The sequence below is a fragment of the Arachis duranensis genome, chromosome 1 (assembly GCF_000817695.3).
Source record: "Arachis duranensis cultivar V14167 chromosome 1, aradu.V14167.gnm2.J7QH, whole genome shotgun sequence".
Taxonomy (NCBI): domain Eukaryota; kingdom Viridiplantae; phylum Streptophyta; class Magnoliopsida; order Fabales; family Fabaceae; genus Arachis; species Arachis duranensis.
This window is the reverse complement of record NC_029772.3, coordinates 88664296-88684056: the sequence shown is the minus strand read 5'-3', so window position 1 is coordinate 88684056 and position 19761 is coordinate 88664296. Positions and strand designations below refer to the sequence as shown.

The 19761-nt window shown below is 28.9% G+C and overlaps 2 protein-coding genes and 1 pseudogene across 2 annotated transcripts; all 3 read right to left on the bottom strand.

Annotated features, from left to right (window-relative positions):
* Positions 1 to 3935: 3935 nt before the first annotated feature.
* LOC107458311 (putative germin-like protein 9-2) lies at positions 3936 to 4564 on the bottom strand (annotated as a pseudogene).
* Positions 4565 to 10813: 6249 nt separating this feature from the next.
* On the bottom strand, positions 10814 to 11478 carry LOC107458321 (germin-like protein 9-3). Its single transcript, XM_016076531.3, has one exon. The coding sequence runs from the start codon at positions 11447 to 11449 to the stop codon at positions 10814 to 10816; it is 636 nt and encodes a 211-aa protein (XP_015932017.1). The 5' UTR covers positions 11450 to 11478.
* A 2747-nt stretch (positions 11479 to 14225) lies between these two features.
* Positions 14226 to 14833, bottom strand: LOC107458542 (germin-like protein 9-3). Its single transcript, XM_016076746.3, is given in 2 exon segments — positions 14226 to 14815; positions 14818 to 14833. Coding segments are annotated over 2 exon segments (606 nt in total).
* Between the last annotated feature and the right edge of the window lie 4928 nt (positions 14834 to 19761).

Below are 19761 nucleotides of genomic sequence, written 5' to 3'. Positions count from 1 at the left end.
AAATCATTTTCATGTGCTCACCATGAGTGCCAAAAATTGAAAGAACCATATTGGCGCAAACAGTATCAACACTACAAGAAAAAATAATATTTGTAACAAAATAAATTGTTACAAAAAATCAAAATTTTGTAACAAAAAAAGAGCCATTGCAGTATGTCCCATTACAAAAAATTTTTGTAACAAAAAACAGAACTGTTACAATTCAAAGTGATATTTTGTAACAAACTTTTCTGATACAAAAAACCAGAAGTCGATACAAAAGTGGTAACAAATTTTGATCTTCAAGGTATTTTTGGTGACAATCTATTTTTTCTATCATAAAATTTTATTACAAAATGTAACTTGATTTTGTAACATTTTTTTCTTTAGTTACAAAAGTAAAATAATTATTTTGTAACAATTTTTTTTAATACAAATTGCATGCATAATTTACTAAATTATTTTTTTAATTAACTAATATTTAACTATTTTACTAAGCAAGTCTACATTTATATAATATGTAAACATACATAATTCAAACATGCCTCATTTAGCTAAAATTGTTTTAAAACAAAATAACATTAGTGAGTACATTGAACCAAAAGTTAAAAGTTTTAACATAGATTAGTGTCTCTATGAATCAAAATATTCTTGAGCCCTCAACGTAGCATGTGGTCACCATTTCAGCACTCCTGTAAATAAGAAAAACCAAAACAAAAAGTTAGGTGCATAGTCAAAAGTTTCTTAATTTCAAAAAATTTCTAAATTTTCAAAACAAGCAAGTTTGTATGCACTTCTCAATAATTCAAAATGCCAAAACAAGTAATACACATGTATGTGTAGAGCATATAATCAAGTAAATATCAATCACAAGTAAGTGGCATAAATTAAAGCAATTTGGTGTTGACTAAGTTAGAAACATAAAGAAACATGTAAGCCAAAAAAAATTCAAACATCAAATTCTAATGAAGCATAAAAGTCACAAGGTTGAGACAAGACTTGAAAAATTCATGCCCTATGTGACTTAAGGTAAGTTAGGCATGAATAAAATAAATCAAATTAGGCACATAGGTAAAAAGAAATCTTCAACCTTGTGAGAGCATGCAAGAGAGGCTCTTCTTTTAAAAGAATTTCGAGTTCGTGGTCAATTTAAAAATTCACTTGAACTATTCAATGCATAGGAGTAATTTAGTATGAAAAAAAAATGGCAAAGAATGTTAAAGAAGCGAAGGACCTAAACCGAAGAGACAGCAAAGACACCTCCATCAGTGACTCCATAGACAGCGCGGAGCTTAGTGGTGGTCACGGCAGCTTCCGGCGAGCCCAGCAACGACAATAGCAGCGGTGGTGGCCTCCATCATTCTTCTTCGCTTGTCTCTCTGTCTCGTTCTACTTCTCGACAGCGACAATGCGAGGCAGCGGCGAAGGCGCAAAGAACACCCCTCCTCCTCTTCTTCGCGGCTGGGACGAGGTCTCCGGTGGCAGCGGCGGCATTGGAGGCTTCAGTGGCAAACGAAATGGCCTTCTCCTCCTCTCTTCGTCGCGTCTCCTTCCTCTGTCTCTCTTTCTCTCGTGCACCGTTGCCTTCTCTATGGTGGAACTCAACAGAGATGGCGGCGATCTCAACCACGGCGGCTTGGCCGCGACGAAGGCGGCCCCCTTCCTCCCTCGTTTCCCTCGCGCTCTTTGCCCTCTCTTCCTTCCTCTTCTCCGTTCTTCTGATTTCTCCCTTTTCCCTCTTTGTCTTTGAGTGTGTGTGTGTTAATGGATTTAGGGCACAAATTAGTGATTTTGTGTATTAGGATTAGAATTAGAAATTTTCATAATAATTTTATAAAATATTTAAAATAAAATAATAATTTAAAATTTAAATATGATATTGTAAAGATTATTTTTAAAAAGTATAAAATTTTATTTATCAATAAATCAATGTATTCAAATAATTATTTTTAATTTAAATTATAAAGTAAACATACTAATCATATTTTATAAAATATGGTTTAAATCCAAGAAGCTAATTAGTTTTTAATTGAGTATTTTAATTTAAAATTTTTATATTTTTTTAATTACTAATTTTAAATTATAAATAAGTAAATACCACGTTTAATATAAAAATTTCTAAAAATTTATTTTGAATAAATATAATAAATTATAAATGACTTATTATTTAATTTTTGAAATAATTTTAAACTCAAAGTATCGTTAATTTGACTTTAATATTTTTAGTAAAATAAATTTTTAAATATAAAATCTTAAATAAATATAATAAATTATAAATTATTCATTATGTTAATTTTTAAAAATTTGAATTCTTATATTTAATATGTTGAAATAAAATTTTTTATTAGTTACAAAAAATATTGTATTTTGTGACAAATTAATTTTTTGTTACAAAATATTTTGAATTTTTGTAACAATATAATCTTTTGTTACAAAATATTATAATATTTTGCAACAAAACAACAATTCGATACAAAAGCCAACATAATTTGTAATAAAAAAATCACGTCGTTACAAAATATTGAAATGTTTTGTAACAAATTTTTTGTTGTTACAAAATATTCTTATTTTGTAACAATAACTAAATATTGTTAAAAAAAAAACATAATTTGTAACAATTTTAAATTTGATACAAATTTTTTGTTACAAATGTTCTATTTTCTTGTAGTGCAATCTCAAAGCCACCTCTTTTCATTTGATTCACAACTCTCTGCAAATCATGGAACAACTCCAACCTCCCATAACCATACATAATGGACTTCAACTCAAAAACTGAAGGGTCAATCCCTGGACTTCAACTCAAAAGCTGAAGGGTCAATCCCTCCACCATTGCCTCTCAAATTCTCGGCTTCACGAGGCCTATCCATTGCACACAAATCACTAACCATATATCAAAAATCCTGCATTTTATGTAAACAGAGGGAGAACTACGAAGAAGCTGGTTCAGGTAACAGTAAGCAATATCAAAATGGCAAAACCTTTCTGTGAGCCTCACTTGGAGTGTGACTCAAGCAACTTACAGTAGAAAAGAGCAAGCTCTCTATTTCAAGATTGGAGCTTGGAAGTGGCCTCAAAGACCAGAACTTCAGCCTCCTCAGAACGATCCAATTGATCAAGAAGCGCTATAAGGTCAGAAACAATGACAAGATTCCAAGTGAACTAGAGAGCTTAGGCGATACATGAATAAAGCTATAAAATTTAGGGAAATTAAAAGATGGGAAAAGAAGAAAAGGGTTTAGGGTTTACGGCACTTACAGGGAGAGCGAGAGAAGAGAGGTGAGAAAAGGAGGAGGAAGGAGATAGAAAAAGAGAGAGAGTAGATGGAGCAACCGATTTGGGAGAAACATTAACAATTCGGCGTTTCTATGCTATTTGGGCAACAAAAAAAAAACAACATCATTTTGGAAGTCCGGTGTGGCTTCCGTCAATCCAAGTTATCTTTCCGTTACCGAAAAATGCTTCAGGGACTATCGTGAGTCACTTTTGTTAAATTCAGGGACAATATTGGGGCCAATATAAGTTTAAGGACAACCTTGAGGTTCAATTACAAGTTTAGGGACCACTTTAAATATTAACTCTTTTTGTTTTAATTTTCTTTTTTCATTGGATTGAAACTTAAAAGCTAAAAGATGATATTACATAATATATATGTTTTTTAATCTACCTAATGCCAAAAGATGATATCACATAACATGTTTTTTATCTATCTACCTACCTTTCAAATCATATATAATGAATATGAATTAAAATATATGAATTCTTGCATTTTTTTCAGCAGGTCATTCCAAATAGGTTGATCAAACAATCTTTCAACCCTTTTAAAGAACAACACTCTTCTTATTGAACTATAACACAAGGAGAATCAAAGAAAAGAAAAGAAAAAACATTAGAAGTGAAAGGTAACTTGAAGCACAAGTAACAAGAGGCAGAGGAGGCTACAAAATTCCATCCATCATTTAGTTGTAAGGGGTTGATAGAGCTTTCTCCAATAAATGGATGGTGGAAACATTAGTCTTAAAGGACAAAGCCATAACTCTGTCATCAATGGTAGCAGAGGTGTTAAATAAGTTATTGGGAACTAATATAAGGCCAGGACTAGCACTACCCAAAGAAGAAATAGAGAAAGCAGGATTTTCGGTATCTTCATTTAGTTGAAAGTGGATAAGTCCTTTTGGGAACACAAACATGTCCCCAGTTTGAAGTCTACTAGTGTAAAGTTTGTTATTTGTGTCTACAAATCCAACTAGAAGATTCCCTTGAACAACAAGGAGCAGCTCCGACGCGCGAGGGTGCACGTGCGGGGGCCTAACGTCCCCTGGACGGAATCCAAGGAAAATGGTGGACACACTCAGCCCATCCAAGGCTGGGAATTCATCCTTGCTTGCCCTCAAATACTGAAAATATGAGGGCGAACCGGTTTGTCTAACCCATTCGCGCATGCCGGTGAAGGTGAAGAAGCTCCCGTTAATAGGGACACCGGGGCTATGAAGTCACCAAGGATATCTGGATCACCACATATTGATGTTTGCACCATGGCAAATACACAAACCATCAATGAAACAATTTTGAAACTAGTGAACAACATTGTTATATATAATATAACTGGATGATGAAGTGCATGGTGTGATCAACACTTATTTATAGTGGTTTTGTAATTTTGTTTGCATCCATAGGTTTTCTGTATGATAACAACTATGAAGATTACGAAGTAAAATTCCTTTCACAATAATGCGGCTGTTTTTGTTGTGGCATGTGTAGGATGGTTGTTTTTTTATTATAAAAAAAGTCTGTTACATTATTGAATTTGGATTATGCATGCAAAGTTTAACTCAAAATCGATACAATTAGGAAATGTTTTACAAAACTTAATGCTTGTTCTTACATGTAATTTTAGAATGTAACAAGAATCGGTCTGCAGGACCTTACCACACTATAAGAGGGAAAATCATTTGCTCTGTTCTTTGTTGTTCTCATTATATTATTCCAAACTTTAACTAAAATTATTTTTATGAAATGATTGAAATATAATTAATGGACAAAAAAATATTTTTAAATCTTATATTTTTGAAAAATCTTTTAAAAAAATATTACTCAAAAAGATTTTTTTTTCCTTACAACCTCATCCAAACAGCATCCAAGTGCTAGAAATAAATGTCCTAAATACATTTGGAGTAAACACCTAATCCGGTCCTTGTCCATTTTCACGAAGGACAAAGCGATTCCTGTCAATAAAAAAGGGATACTTCGACCCTCAACCTTTTTATTTTGGGACAATACGACCTCTCTGTTAAAAAAATTATTTAAATAATAATAAAAATTGGTTTTGTGGGGTCTTATTTGTATTTTGTGGGGGTTTTAAACCTCCACAAACTATTAATAAGTTTGTTTTTGAAAAATTCCTTCACCAATGGTAGTTAAATGAAGAAAAACTATCAATGAAAATGATGCCACAAAAAAATAATAATTGTAGTACAAATACTTTTTAAAAGAAAAAAATAACATCGAATAAGAAATGAAAAAAGAGAACTTTAATGTTGATAATATTGGTATTAGTGATGATGATGGTAGAGGAGATAATGATGATGATAAATCAATAAAAATAATAGAAGTAGGAGCGATAATAATGAGAATGAAGAAGGTAATGGTAGTAGTGGTAGTAATTAGCTATATTATTGAAAATAATTTTGTGAAGGTTTAAAACCCCCACAAAATACAAATAAAACCCCCACAAAATCAATTTTTATTATTATTTAAATAATTTTTTTAACAGAGGGATCGTATTGTCCCAAAATAAAAAGGTTGAGGGTCGAAGTGTCCCCTTTTTTTTGACAAGGATCGCTTTATCCTTCGTGAAAATGGACAAAGACTGGATTGGGTGTTTACTCATACATTTGAGTAATTACATTTAGATTTTATCACATCTACTGTAATTCTATTTTCATGTCAAAATAAAAAAAAAAGAGAAATGATGTTTGTATTATTTATTGTATTCATTTTTTTATATTTTTATGTGGTATAAAAGATAAATTTGTTATCAATCAATGTTAATACCAAAAGTAAAAAATGTGAAAAAAAAAGTATACAAAAAAGATATGTATAAAAGAAAAAGAATTATACTAAGTAACTAATAATTTTCTTGAACAACATGAATAATGAGTCATAAATTTAGTTATTATTAGATATTAATTACCCATATCACTAATTAAATTTAAAATTAATTTACTTTTTTAATTTTATTGTTCACATTATTTAATATTATTGTCTACCTATACTTTTTTAAAAATGCAATCCTCGTCACGAAACTAATTAATGCTTGTTTTCATCATTATCATTTATTGTTTTTCCTATTTTCTTTTATATTTCTCTATTTTATTATTTTTTTTAGTCGATTGTTAGTTAGAAAAAAGAGTGTGTTAATTTTCTAATAAAACTGTTGTGAATAGATAGTGAAATGAGATTGTAAATTGATTATTTACTAAAAAAACATATTATAAAGATTTAACCTAATTCAATTCCAGTATAAAATTTAAAATTAATGCTCACCATGAAAGACAAGATTTTTCTTTATTATTATATAATTCGAATGGATGCTATTCAGATAAAGACGTTTAAAACGTCTTTTTTTAAAGATGTTTTCTGTTGTGTTTTAATTAGTTTCTGTATCATTTATTCGGTGTTCCTCATCACATATTATTAAATTTCTCAAAAGATTTTCTTTCCAAAAATAATAAAAAAATTTAATTTAGACTAAAACAAAAAAGGTAATAGATTAACTATTAGATTTTTTTAAAAGATTATTTACATAAAAAATATATCACATTCATCAATATATATATAAAACAAGCTTTTAAAATTTTTATAAATAAAAAAATTAATTTTTATTCGTATAATATATAAAATAATTACTATATTATTATTATATTATAGATTAAACTTTACTAATTTAAATTTTGTTTATTTTTAATATAAGCATTAGAAATAAATAATTTTTTTATAACAAGATGTAATGTAACAAAATATATATAATATTAATTAATTTTTAAAAAATTCTAAAAAGATGATTTTTTTAATAAAGTGTTATTAAAAAATTAACATTATAAAAACTAATTTCAACCAATATGATATAATAGGTTATTAAATATATTTAATACAAAATACATTGAATATACATTTTTATTGAGTTTAAATTTTAAATAATTTTTAATTGACTTTCAAATATTTTTATTTTAAAGAGTTAGAATATTTTAACATCATTTTTTTGTATCTTTTTAATTGAGTCTTTGATTTTTTAAATTATAAACTTTATTTATAATTAAGAGTAATGTTTTAACACCACCAATTAGTCACACATATAAAAATACAAGAACAATTATATTGTCATAATTATAATCTAACTTTATAAGCAATACAATACAATGAAACTATATATAAGTAATATAACTAAATTTTATCTGCATCTATAGTCACATTTCATAAATAATATAATTAAAATATATTTATGTTTATAATTAAAATATGAATAAAAATACAAAAAATTATCAGGATGATTGTCATTCATAATTTTTTTATTATTTTTGTTGTGAAAAAATTAATTATTTTAATAATTAATTATTTTTTAAAAAGATAATTGAATAACACAAAAAAAGTCTTATTAAGAGTAATTTATTTATATATGATTAAAAAATAATTGAATAATTATATATGGTAAAAAATTAATATTATTAAAAAATAAAATTAAAAATCATGGTTTTTTTCCAAAATTTATCTACGAGTAATTCTATAAATATTTTATGATGAATAAAAATATTAAACTCGTACTAAAATTTATTCTAATAAAATTTCTTTTTATTCTACTAAACGTTAAATAAACTATTGAAAAGAATTTTGTTTCCTTCATTAGAGAAGAATGATAAACTTCCATACTTCTATTATGTTATGGCAATAATTTGGCCTGTTATTTTTTAATAATAATAATAATAAACAAGTATATCACAATAAAAAAGGAAGCACGTCACCAAATAATTTATCATCCGAATTATATATGAATCAAATTGATAACATGAGGGCTAACACTACAAAAATCGATAACAAGGTTAGGGACTTACAAAATCTTTCTTAAGATCATAGAAAAAAAGTTTATATTTGTGTGATATATAAAACAATTATCATATTATTATTATTATTACATATATATATATATGAGCAAAAAAAGTCCAACTGTTTTAAAGTAAATTTTTTTTAATATTTGATTAAATGTTCTTATATTTAGTACTTTTTTTTGCACTTCCTCTTAGTTAAAAATATAATCATTATAATTTTTTAGTTATTATTGCTAGGGGTGTTTACAGATGGGATATGGCTGAAATTTCGATCCAATCCGCACTAAACTCATTAGATCAAATTCAATATTCGCACTTTTTATGTTTGGATCAGATATCAAATATATCCATAAAATAAAAAATATTAAAAATTTTTATTTTTATAAAAAAAGTCAATAATTTTTTTGTTTACTTTTTTAAACATATTTACTTCTATCTAATTAGAGTGTGGATCCGATTCGATCCAATTCGATCATCTTACAGATCAGATCATATCCTCAAATTACAGATCATACGGATAAATACTGTGGATTTATATGGATATGATCTAATCTATGAACACCCCTAACTACTACTATAGGTTCATTGTTGCAAAAGAATGCTTCTTTTATTATAAACTATTATTAGATATTAATTACCATCAAAACAACTTAATTGTCAACAAAGAGATAATACTTATTGGTCTTTGAAATTATGTTCATATTTCAATCCATAGTTGTAAAAACCAACTAAAACCTCCGGTTCAGTTTACTCCTTAGACCGCTTAAAGAATAAAACCGGTGTGAACCGGTAAGAACCGGTCTAACTGAACTGGTCAACTTGAAAAAATTTTTAAAATGTCTCCTCAAGGTCTCGAACCAAGAACCTTGGAGTAAAAACAACCTCTACTTGCCACTTAGCCATTACACTTATAAGTATTATATTTGACAAATACTAATTATATAGTATACATAAATATCTAATTTAATTTAATTTTTATTTTTTCTATTTTTAAAATTAATTATATTTTAATTATATACCATTATTAATATAAATATAAATTTCACTAAAAATGTATTAATTTACTTGATCTATTTTATTGCTAGTATTGTGATTAAGGTTATTTGTTTTGATGTTAGTGTTAAAATCTACTGATATTATAGTTAGATGATAGAATATGTGAATTAATTATTTTTTTATTGTGTCAAAATAAGATACTATTGTAGTATAAAATTTTATGATTTTTTTATATTAGTTATTTTTAGAAGTTGAGACTTGATTCTTCATAAAATGTTAGTGAAGATATGTATTTCAAATTTATATCTAATTTAATTTAAATTTTTGTTTTTTCTATTTTTAAAATTAATTATATTTTAATTATATACCATTATTAATATAAATATAAATTTCACTAAAAACTTATTAATTTACTTGATCTATTTTATTGCTAGTATTGTGATTAAGGTTATTTGTTTTGATGTTAGTGTTAAAATCTACTGATATTATAGTTAGATGATAGAATATGTGAATTAATTATTTTTTTATTGTGTCAAAATAAGATACTATTGTAGTATAAAATTTTATGATTTTTTTATATTAGTTATTTTTAGAAGTTGAGACTTGATTCTTCATAAAATGTTAGTGAAGATATGTATTTCAAATTTTAATTTTAAATTTTTAACTATTTTATATTTTATATTTACGTGAGACCGATTTTATCGATTCAACCAGTAATTTAACGGTTGAACCAATAAACCAATAAACCAGTAACTTGACCGGTTCGATCACTGGTTCGGTTCTAACAACTATGTTTCAATATACTTTCAAAAATTTTGATTTACTCAATTTAGTCTCCCAACTTAATAGTTATGACTCACATTGGTTCCTAATCTTATTTTTGTCACTGTCTCACAAAGTCGTTAACGACATGCTGAGATGGAGTAACGACTGCTACATTATACATTCTAACGACTATTTGATGTGACAATTGAAAATTTTTTTACCTTTTTTTTTCAACTAAACACTTAAAACCCTAATATGAGTCACGGATACCTAAGTTAAAAAATCAAATTAAGTAAATTGAAACTTTAAAAATCATATTAAATCTCAAATATAACTTTAAAACAGAACTTTAACTTATGTAGTGATTAATTTAAATGAGAATATAATAAATCAAAATTTAACATAATTTTTTATCAATGTTTTCAAATTCGAAATTTCTATACCAAAATTAACTAGGATTTTTCTTTAAATTAAAAATTTAATGAAATAGTGACTTTAATTATCTTAACCAATGTCCTAATTAATTAATTTTATGCCTTAAAAAAACTGTATACGAGAAGAAAATAATTAATTTGTCTACTTTAATAAATAGTTATTTTACTAAAATGAAAGAAACTATTTTTTTAAAATTTTTTAAGAACTAATTAATGAATGTGATATATTTTTTTATGTAAATAATCTTTTAAAAAAATCTAATGGTTAATCTATTACCTTTTTTGTTTTAGTCCAAATTAAATATTTTTTTATTGTTTTTGAAAAGAAATTCTTTTGAAGAATTTAATAATATATGATGAGGAACATCGAATAAATTATACAGAAACCAATTAAAACACAATAGTGGCCTCTAATTCGAATATCCAAAGTACAATAAACCATAACATTAGGAGAAAGAAAAGGAAAAATAATAGAAGATAACTTGAAGCACACGTAACACAAAAGCATGAAAGATTATAAAGGATGTCATAAAGTTTCTCTCAATTGTATGGCGTTGACAAAGCTTTCTTCAAGAGTTGAATAGTGGAAATGTTTGTCTTAAAGGACAAAGCCAAAACTCTGTCATCAATGGTAGCTGAGGTGTTAAACAAATTGTTAGGAACTAATATAAGGCCAGGACTGGCACTACCCAATGAAGATACAGAAATAGCATGGTTCTTAGGATCTTCATTGAGTTGGAAGTGGATAAGTCCTTTTGGGAATACAAACATATCCCCAGTTTGAAGCTTCTGAGTGAAGAGCTTATTGTTTGTGTCCACAAATCCAACTACAAGGCTTCCCTCAACTACGAAGAGTAGCTCTGAGGCACGCGGGTGGATGTGCGGTGGACTAACGTCTCCCGGACGGAATCCAAGGATAATAGTTGCCACACTCAGTCCATCGAGAGCCACAAATTCTTCCTTGCTCGCCCTCATATACGTGAAATATGAGGGCGGAGCAGATTGTTGCACGAATGCGCGCATACCAGTGTAGGTGAAATATTTCCCATCAATAGGGATTCCATCTGGAGTTATGAAATCACTCGGGATATCTGGATCACCTGCCGTTGTAGTTTGTACAATGACAGATGCAGATATCACGAGTGAGAGAATTTTAACAGTAGTAGAAGAAGACATTGTTATATGATTATAGCTTCAATAATGAAACTTAATTGTTGCTAGAGGCTAATTAAGAAGAGGTGATTGCATGAAGTGTGGTTTTGTGTGTGATAACAACTAGGGAGATTACAAAGCAAAATTGTATTGATTATGCGGCTGTTTTTGTTGTGACTGTTTCACCAAAACTGAATGGTTGATTGAATAGCTCATAAGTGGAATAGGATATTCAAAATCGATAGGATTTGTGAATGTTTCATATAACTTACTACTTGTTTTTATATGTCCTTTTAGAATATGCCATCAAGCATTGGTCTGCTGGGAAAATAATCTGATCTGTTCTGTTTTGTTATTATCTTCCGAAATTTGATTAAATTAGATCGATTTCAGTTATGAAATGGATAAGAGACTCTAAATTTTATGATAAAAAATTGAACATGAAGGATAGAACATTATTCTTGTAACATTACAGGTATTATATTCGAAAATATTATACATCTTGGGACAGAAGTAATACCCAAATCAATTGTTAAAGAATGTTTTATTGAACACTTTAATGGGAACCTCATTTGGGATATGAAGTTAGTGAGAATATCTGGATCACCAGTCATTGTTGTTTGCACAATAGCAAATGCAATTATCATCAATAATGAGAGAACTTTAGAGTTAGTTGAATCAGACATTGTTATAATTATAATCAAGATCATATGAAATGATTGGTGTTAGGGACACATTTATCTGTGTGATTGCAGGCCATTTGTATGATAACAACTATGAAAGTGCTTTTCAATTTTATTATCCTTTTAATTTCTCAGGAAAAGTAAAGTACTTAATATTATTGGAAAAATTTCAAATGTACCGAGAACACTAGTGTTCTAATTGTTTTAATAGTTGATTTTAATTAATATATATTATATATATTTTTTATAATTTATATCAACGGTTAAAACAACTGAAATACTATGTTTTTAGTACACTTGAAACTCTTCCAATATTATTACATTCAAGCTTCATAGTATTTTGGGCTGTTTTTGCAACTTCTGCTTGTCATGAAATGTCCTTTTGGCAATACAGGATCTAAGCCCATGTGGGAAAAGAATTTGCAGTTTTGCACTGTTTTTCTTTTGTTACTATATTCCAAGATTTAATAAAGAGATATTCTATTATACACATATTAAAATTATATAGAAAGAATATAAATTTTTTTATAGTTATTTTTTATTATTTTATTATTGTTCAAAATGTAGGTCCTAACTTTTTTAATTTCTCTTTCAACCTATAAAAGAAACGATCTCTAAAATTACATTTTTATCATATAATTTACCTTTAATAAATTGAAAAGCTTTTAAATACACCAATATATTGATATTTCAATAAATTTTAACCGTGGATCTTAATTATATATATTTTTTATAATTAAAATTAATGGTTAAAAATCAATGAAATATCAGTGTACTGATTTCCTTAAAAGTTTTTCTAATAAATTTATTTGTTATGAAGTTCATTGGATGAAGCATGAAATATGTCTTGAGCGGCTAATATTTTTGGAACAGCTGTACCTTACTAATGCTGTCAACGGACATTTTTAGAAATACTATGCTTCATGATTCTGTAATTTTCTGAAAAGTCATTAGCTTAGTACTGCTGTGTGTATAATTGCTTTTGCCTTTTATAGAATGAAACTTAGTCCACAGAAATTATTTTCACAATAAATTTCAATTCAAGATTAATTATGTGTTGTTTGCACGTGAGAGATTTCATCCACTCAAGTGCATCATTACACTTCCCCAAGTAGCATAGTGCGATATATATATATGGTTGAAGTAGACATGCATGGATATAATGATGACAAAAATAGAAAGTAATTAATGCCTGGTGGATATTGGATAAGAATTGGTGTAATCTTTTAATATTGGAAGATATGGTGTTTTACAAAATTTTGGAGACTATAGAATTTGTAGAATACGAATTGTCAGATTAATTTTTTTTAATTTATAAAGACAATAATATACAGATTACGTATTGTCAATGTAATACGCGATTTGAGTATTGTATTTGTACATAATAGCGTTCCCAAAACACTATAAAACTCTATTTTTTATAATATTAACATAAAATTTTATTCACTTTTTCATATTAAAATAAAAAATCCGGAGTATAGAGATCTGATATTGATTGAAATATCACATGACTAAAATATATTAAAATTAATAAGTAAATAGCGTGGGTCTAATAAGGCTCTTTAAGGCTGCTTCAACTTATAAAAATTATAAACATTAGACACCAAAATATTTTATCATTCTCAAATTAAATAATGTATTTGGACAATCTCTTTATTTAGATGCATTATGTTTTCAATAAATTTAAGAAGTTAAAAAGATATTTATTTTTAAGAAAAAATGAGTATTATTTATACTCTTAACTTCTGAAACTTAATATATATACTCAAATAGGGTTGCAATAAAATAAACTGTAAATATAAACATTTTTTAAGAGTCTAATTACATACAATAAAGACAAGAATAAAGACTTTTTAATTAACCTGAATGTTAGGAACACAAAATTGATTTGATATTCATAAAAAGAAATAATATAAAAAACATTGTAACATTAGAATTATTGACAATAGCAAAAGTTTATACTTTAATTATTACAATCAGGTGGATCAAACATTTCAGATCCTACATATTAATGAAGTACAACATGAGGGCAAGAAGAAAAAAACAATAACTTAGAGAACAAGTAACCAATAAAGCACACAAGTAACAGATAAAATTGTATCCATGATCATCAAGATTTAGGGGGAAAATGCTTTCTTCAAAGTTTGAATGGTGGCAACATCAGTCTTGAATGACAAAGCCAAGACATTGTCATCAATGGTGGTATTAAACAGTGTGTTAGGGAGTGACACAAGGCCAGCACTTGCACTACCAAAGGCAGATATAGCAAAAGCATAGTTCTTTGAATCAGAATTGAATTGAAAGTGCACAAGTCCCTTTGGGAATATGAACAAATCTCCAGTTTGGAGACTCTGAGTGAAAAGCTTGTTGTTTGTGTCCACGAATCCCACCTGAAGGGATCCCTGGACAACGAAGAGGAGCTCGGAGGCGCGAGGGTGGACGTGAGGAGGGTTCACACTTCCTGTTGGGAATTCAAGGACAGCATATGACACACTCTGTCCATCTAAAGCTGGAAACTCTGCCCTGCTTGCCTTCAATACATGGAAGGTTGGGGGAGGAGTTTCTTGTGTAAGAAGGACTCTCATGCCTGTGAAGGTGAAGAAGCTTCCATTAATATTGGTCCCTTCTGGGGCTATGAAATCAGTGAGAATATCTGGATCACCACCCATTGTTGTTTGCATAATTATAAACGCATGTATCATCAATGAGTACTGGAAGGATACATTGTTATAATAATTAGTATCAATTATTGTTGATTAGATGATGAAATGCTTGGTGTTAAGGACACATATTTATAGTAGGTCATTTTTTTGTATGATAACAAGTATATATGGAGATTACAATGTAACTTTTTGTTGTTAAGGTACCAAGAATGCAAAAAGATTAAACTCCTTATCCGACACATATGTATGGTCAAATGGGTAACGTTGGTATATGCCTTTAATACCTTCATTTTGTGATCTTTTTTATTGGTCAGGAAAAGTAAATTCTTGAAAAATTGTATACAAAGTACTTCGTCTTTTGGGATGATTTTGCAGGTTACTGCTTGCTTTGACATGTTATGTGTGTCCTTTTTCCTATGATTTTGTGGGAAAAGAATTTTGCCATAATGATGTGGGGTCGGGAAAAAATTTGCACGGCAATTTTCGTCAAACAATGTATACTTAACAAATAATTTTTAGTAATAATTTTCTTTTATATTTCATTTGACTTATAATCCTAGCATTTTTTATTTTTTTTTTTTTCTGTATGGCATATGACTCTCCATCGGATGATGTGTCCACTTTTCTCTTGATAATATTTGTGAATATTACATTGTGTCGCTTGAGTTTTCGTTTTTTTAATTTTAACAGGAAGTATCCGTTAAATTTGTATTGACATCTTAGTTTAGAAAGTAAATATAATTTTTCTAGAAAAGTTTAACTCTTTAACTGCATTGTAAGTTTACGTTTGTGTTTGAGAATTAGATAAGATAAGACATTAAAAATAAAAAATTAAAATATATATATAATAATAAAAAATATAATTATAAAAATTTAATAAAAATAATAAAAAAATAAAAAATAAATTGTGATTCTTATTACTATTTCTATGTCAGGATGCTCAGTATTTTTGTCTATGTATATCTTATCTGTCAAACACAATTTTGTGTCTCAGTATCTCTGTCTTAGTGTCCAGTCCCTATAAACAAATACAGTTTAACTGTTGAGAAAAATTTTGCTAGTTAAAAAATATGAACTTTATATTATTAATTGAATAAAATCTTACAAATAAGTTTCTCCAAAAGATAAACATAAAATTAGAATAAAAATAAATTTAAAAAAATTAAAACTAAAAATGGAAGAATTGCTTAAAGGTTAAAAAATAAAAGAACAAATGAAGAACAATGACCAAAGAAGTGAAAGACAAACTAAAATTAAAATAAACAATAAAAAAAATGACTCACAATATTCACATACACTTGCTTTGTAGTCTCATTATGATTAAAAATTTTGCAAAATTTTAGTGTGATTTTATATTTTGGAATGGAAGTCCCATCAATTCTTCTCTTCTTCTATTTATAGATAAAATTTGAAGCTCTTCTTGATGGTTATGCAAGTTGCCCACGTTCTTATTCTTTATCCAAAATTTTACACCCTTTCTGTTTCAATTTGAGAGTTAAGTAATTTACTCCACATTCATGACGGTTATCAGATTACATATTTAAACACGTTTAGTTATGATCCTTTTGCTCATACTCTCGACTGGTTTTATATATCTTCGCATCTTTCTCAAGAATTCATTAAGTGTTCCTTCCCAGTATTTCTCAAGAATTCTGATTCTTCCATCATTCCGTCACGCTCACTTCGACACACTCGCATGCTGTCGCTCTGCTGCTGCCGTACCACCATCGCTCCATGACACACTATGTGCCGTTATTGTTGTTGCCCTAATTGAAAGTACTCAATAAAAATCAGTTACTCTCTCTCTTTCTCTCTTTGCAATTTCATTCTTCATTAATGATGTTCATTTCTTAGTTGATTTGTTATAATTGTATCAGCGTTGTTATGATTTGTTGTGTGTGTTCGTTGTGACCTTGTTTAAATGTTTATATATGTCGGTGTTACAAATATAAGTGTTAAGAAATTTGCTGTGACCTTTTTCAATTGATTCATCTTCAGAGTGAAATCGTTGAGAATGCTTCTAAGGTAATTCAAAATTATTTTCTGCTGATTTTTGTTTATTGATTGATTTGACTCTTAATCCATACAAAAAAAATAAAAGTGATTCTGGGTTTGTGTATTCTTATCACTGTTATTAATTTATTTCGTATATCTAATTTGATTTATTTATTTCAAGTTCATAAATCTGGATGTGATTATGATTTTGCATAATAACCTTTTCTTCTAACCTCATTCAAACCAAAACTCGTGAACCAAGTATCTCCAAGAACAAAAAGATTTAATTCAGTGGTGGAAGGAGTGGGATAGGTATTATTGTGGATAATAAATAGAAGAAAGACACAATAGATGTTAAAAAAGATGGTGATCGAATTTTTTCTATCAATTTTGTAGCGAAAGGAGATACTTTTTATGTGATTAGTGTATATGCACCGCAAGTGAGTTTGCACGAGCAACACAAGATAAGGTTTTGGGAGGATCTAGAGAGTTTGGTCAAAGACATATTTTGATTGGGTACGGAAGTATTCACATATGTCATGGTTTTGGGGTGGTCAATATCGAGAATAAAACTATTTTGGATTTTTCTTCAACCTTTGACCTTTTCATCGCAAATTCATGTTTTAAAACGAGAGACGGATATCTTATAACCTATAGGAGGAGTGACATAATAAGCTCTCAAATCGACTTTGTCTTGTTGAGGAAAGTCGATCATAAATTTTGATTAATTGTAAAATTATTCCGAAAGACAGTTTAACAACACAAGTACACAACATAGAATGCTCATCATAGATTTTTGCGTTGAGCAAAAGTTGAGGAAAACACATTATACAAAGAACCCAAGGACGAGGTGGTGACGGATGAAATGTGAGGAATAAAGAAGCTTCCTAAGACGGGTAGAAAAAAAGATAAAGTAGAAAGGAAATGGAAGTGCGGAAGAGATGTGGAGGGAGATGACAGAAGTTATTAGAAGAATAGCAAAAGAAAGTTTTGGTAAATCTAAAAGGATAGGACCAAGAGACAAAGAATCCTGGTGGTGGAATGCGAGTGTACAAGAAAAAATAAAAGCAAAAAATGAGTGTTTTAAAGAGTGGTTTTTGTACCATAATGTAGATAATTGAAAAAAATATAAGGCGAGAGACAAAAGTTGCTGTAAGTGAAGAAAGAACAAGAGCATATGAGGGGTTTTTACCAGTCTTTAGGCACGAAGAAAGGATAAAAGAGTATATATAGAATCGCAAAGAGTCGTGAAAGAAGAACGAAAGACTTGGATCAAGTTAAATGTATAAAGGAAAAAGATGGAGAGATTTTGCCTCAGGATAAGAAGATCAATGAAAGGTGAAAGAGCTACTTCTACGAGTTATTTAATGAATGACAGAAGACTCTTCCGAACCTAGGTCGGTTATGCAAGACGGAAGAAGATCAAAACTTCGGCTTCTATCGAAATATATTAGAGATTTCGAGGTAAAAAAGGCTCTAAAGCAGATGAAAAATGGTAGGGCAGTAAGATCCGATAATATTGAAGTTTGGAAGGGTCTTAAAGAGAAAGGCATCAGTTGGTTAACCACACTTTTTAATAAAATTTTACGATCAAAGAAGATGTCAGATAAATTGAGAAAGAGTTTCTTGATACCTATCTATAAGAATAAAAGGGATATACAGAGTTGTGAAAACTATCGAGAGATTAAGTGATAAATCCCATTTGTAAGGTTTATCTTGTGCTTGATTTAGGGGATTTTATAACCTTTTACCCACATTTATTCAATGAAATAGCATGGTTTTGTATATTCTCCTTTAATTGTGCTTAAGAGTGAAAACATGCTTTTGAGGACTTAAAATAGCTAAATCTAATTCTCCTTGATTCCATTAGATGCCTTGATATGTTTGTTAAGTGATTTAAGGTTTAGGAGACAAATATTGGATCAAGGGAATGAAGAAAGAAGCATGAAAAGTTGGAGAACTCATGAAGAAATGAAAGAACCGGAAAGCTGTCAAGCCGACCTCTTCGCACTTAAACGACCATAACTTGAGCTACAGAGGTTCAAATGATGTGGTTCTAGTTGGGTTAGAAAGCTAACATCCGGGGCTTCGAAACGATATAAGATTTGCCATAGTTGCTACACGTATGGTTGCACGCACGCGCATAGTACACGCACGCGCCGTTGCTGCCACCTGGTTCACTTAAAGCAAAACATGGCCAGCGAATTCTAAAGCCTTGTGGGCCCAATCCAACTCATTTCTGATGCTATTTAAGCCAAGGATTGAAGAGGAATCAACATACTTTTGACCATTAGTCATAGTTTAGTTTTAGTTTAGCTTTTAGTTAGTTTCTAGAGAGAGAAGCTCTCACTTCTCTCTAGGATTGGGATTAGGATTAGGTTTAGTTCTTAGATCTAGATTTTAATTCATCTTCTTCTACTTCTATCTTTTCAATTCCTTGTTGTTACATTCATCTTCTTCTATTCTCTTGTTGTCATTTCCTTTATGTTGTTCTTATACTTTGTTGTAGATCTACTTTTGTTCCTTCCATTTTCTTTCAATTCAATTCAAGGTAATTCATAATAATTGTGTTCATTTGCTTTGTTGTTGTTTAATTCCTTGCAATTGAGTAGTGTAGATTTAATTTTTTTGCAATTTTACTATGCTTTTCGTTTATGCCTTCCAAGTGTTTGATGAAATGCTTGGTTGGATTTTAGAGTAGAATTTTATACTCTTGGCTTGGAAAGGTAACTTAGGAACTCTTGAGTTACTAATGTCCAAGTAATTGATGATTGGGAGCCATTTACTCTAGTTCTCACTAATTGAATTAGTGGAGAGTTAGGACTTATGGACTAGGATTGATATAGCTCATTTGACTTTCCTTTACTACTAGTTAGAGGATGATTTAATGAGATTAATCCTTGCCAATTCTCATATTGTGGTTAGTGATTAGGATAGAGATCCTTGACCACCAACCCTTGCCAAGACCTTTTTAGGCCTTAGTTTACTTTCTTGC

Bases quoted from the DNA above. Each gene is read 5' to 3' on its own strand.
- LOC107458321 (XM_016076531.3), bottom strand. From the start codon at position 11,449: ATGTCTTCTTCTACTACTGTTAAAATTCTCTCACTCGTGATATCTGCA.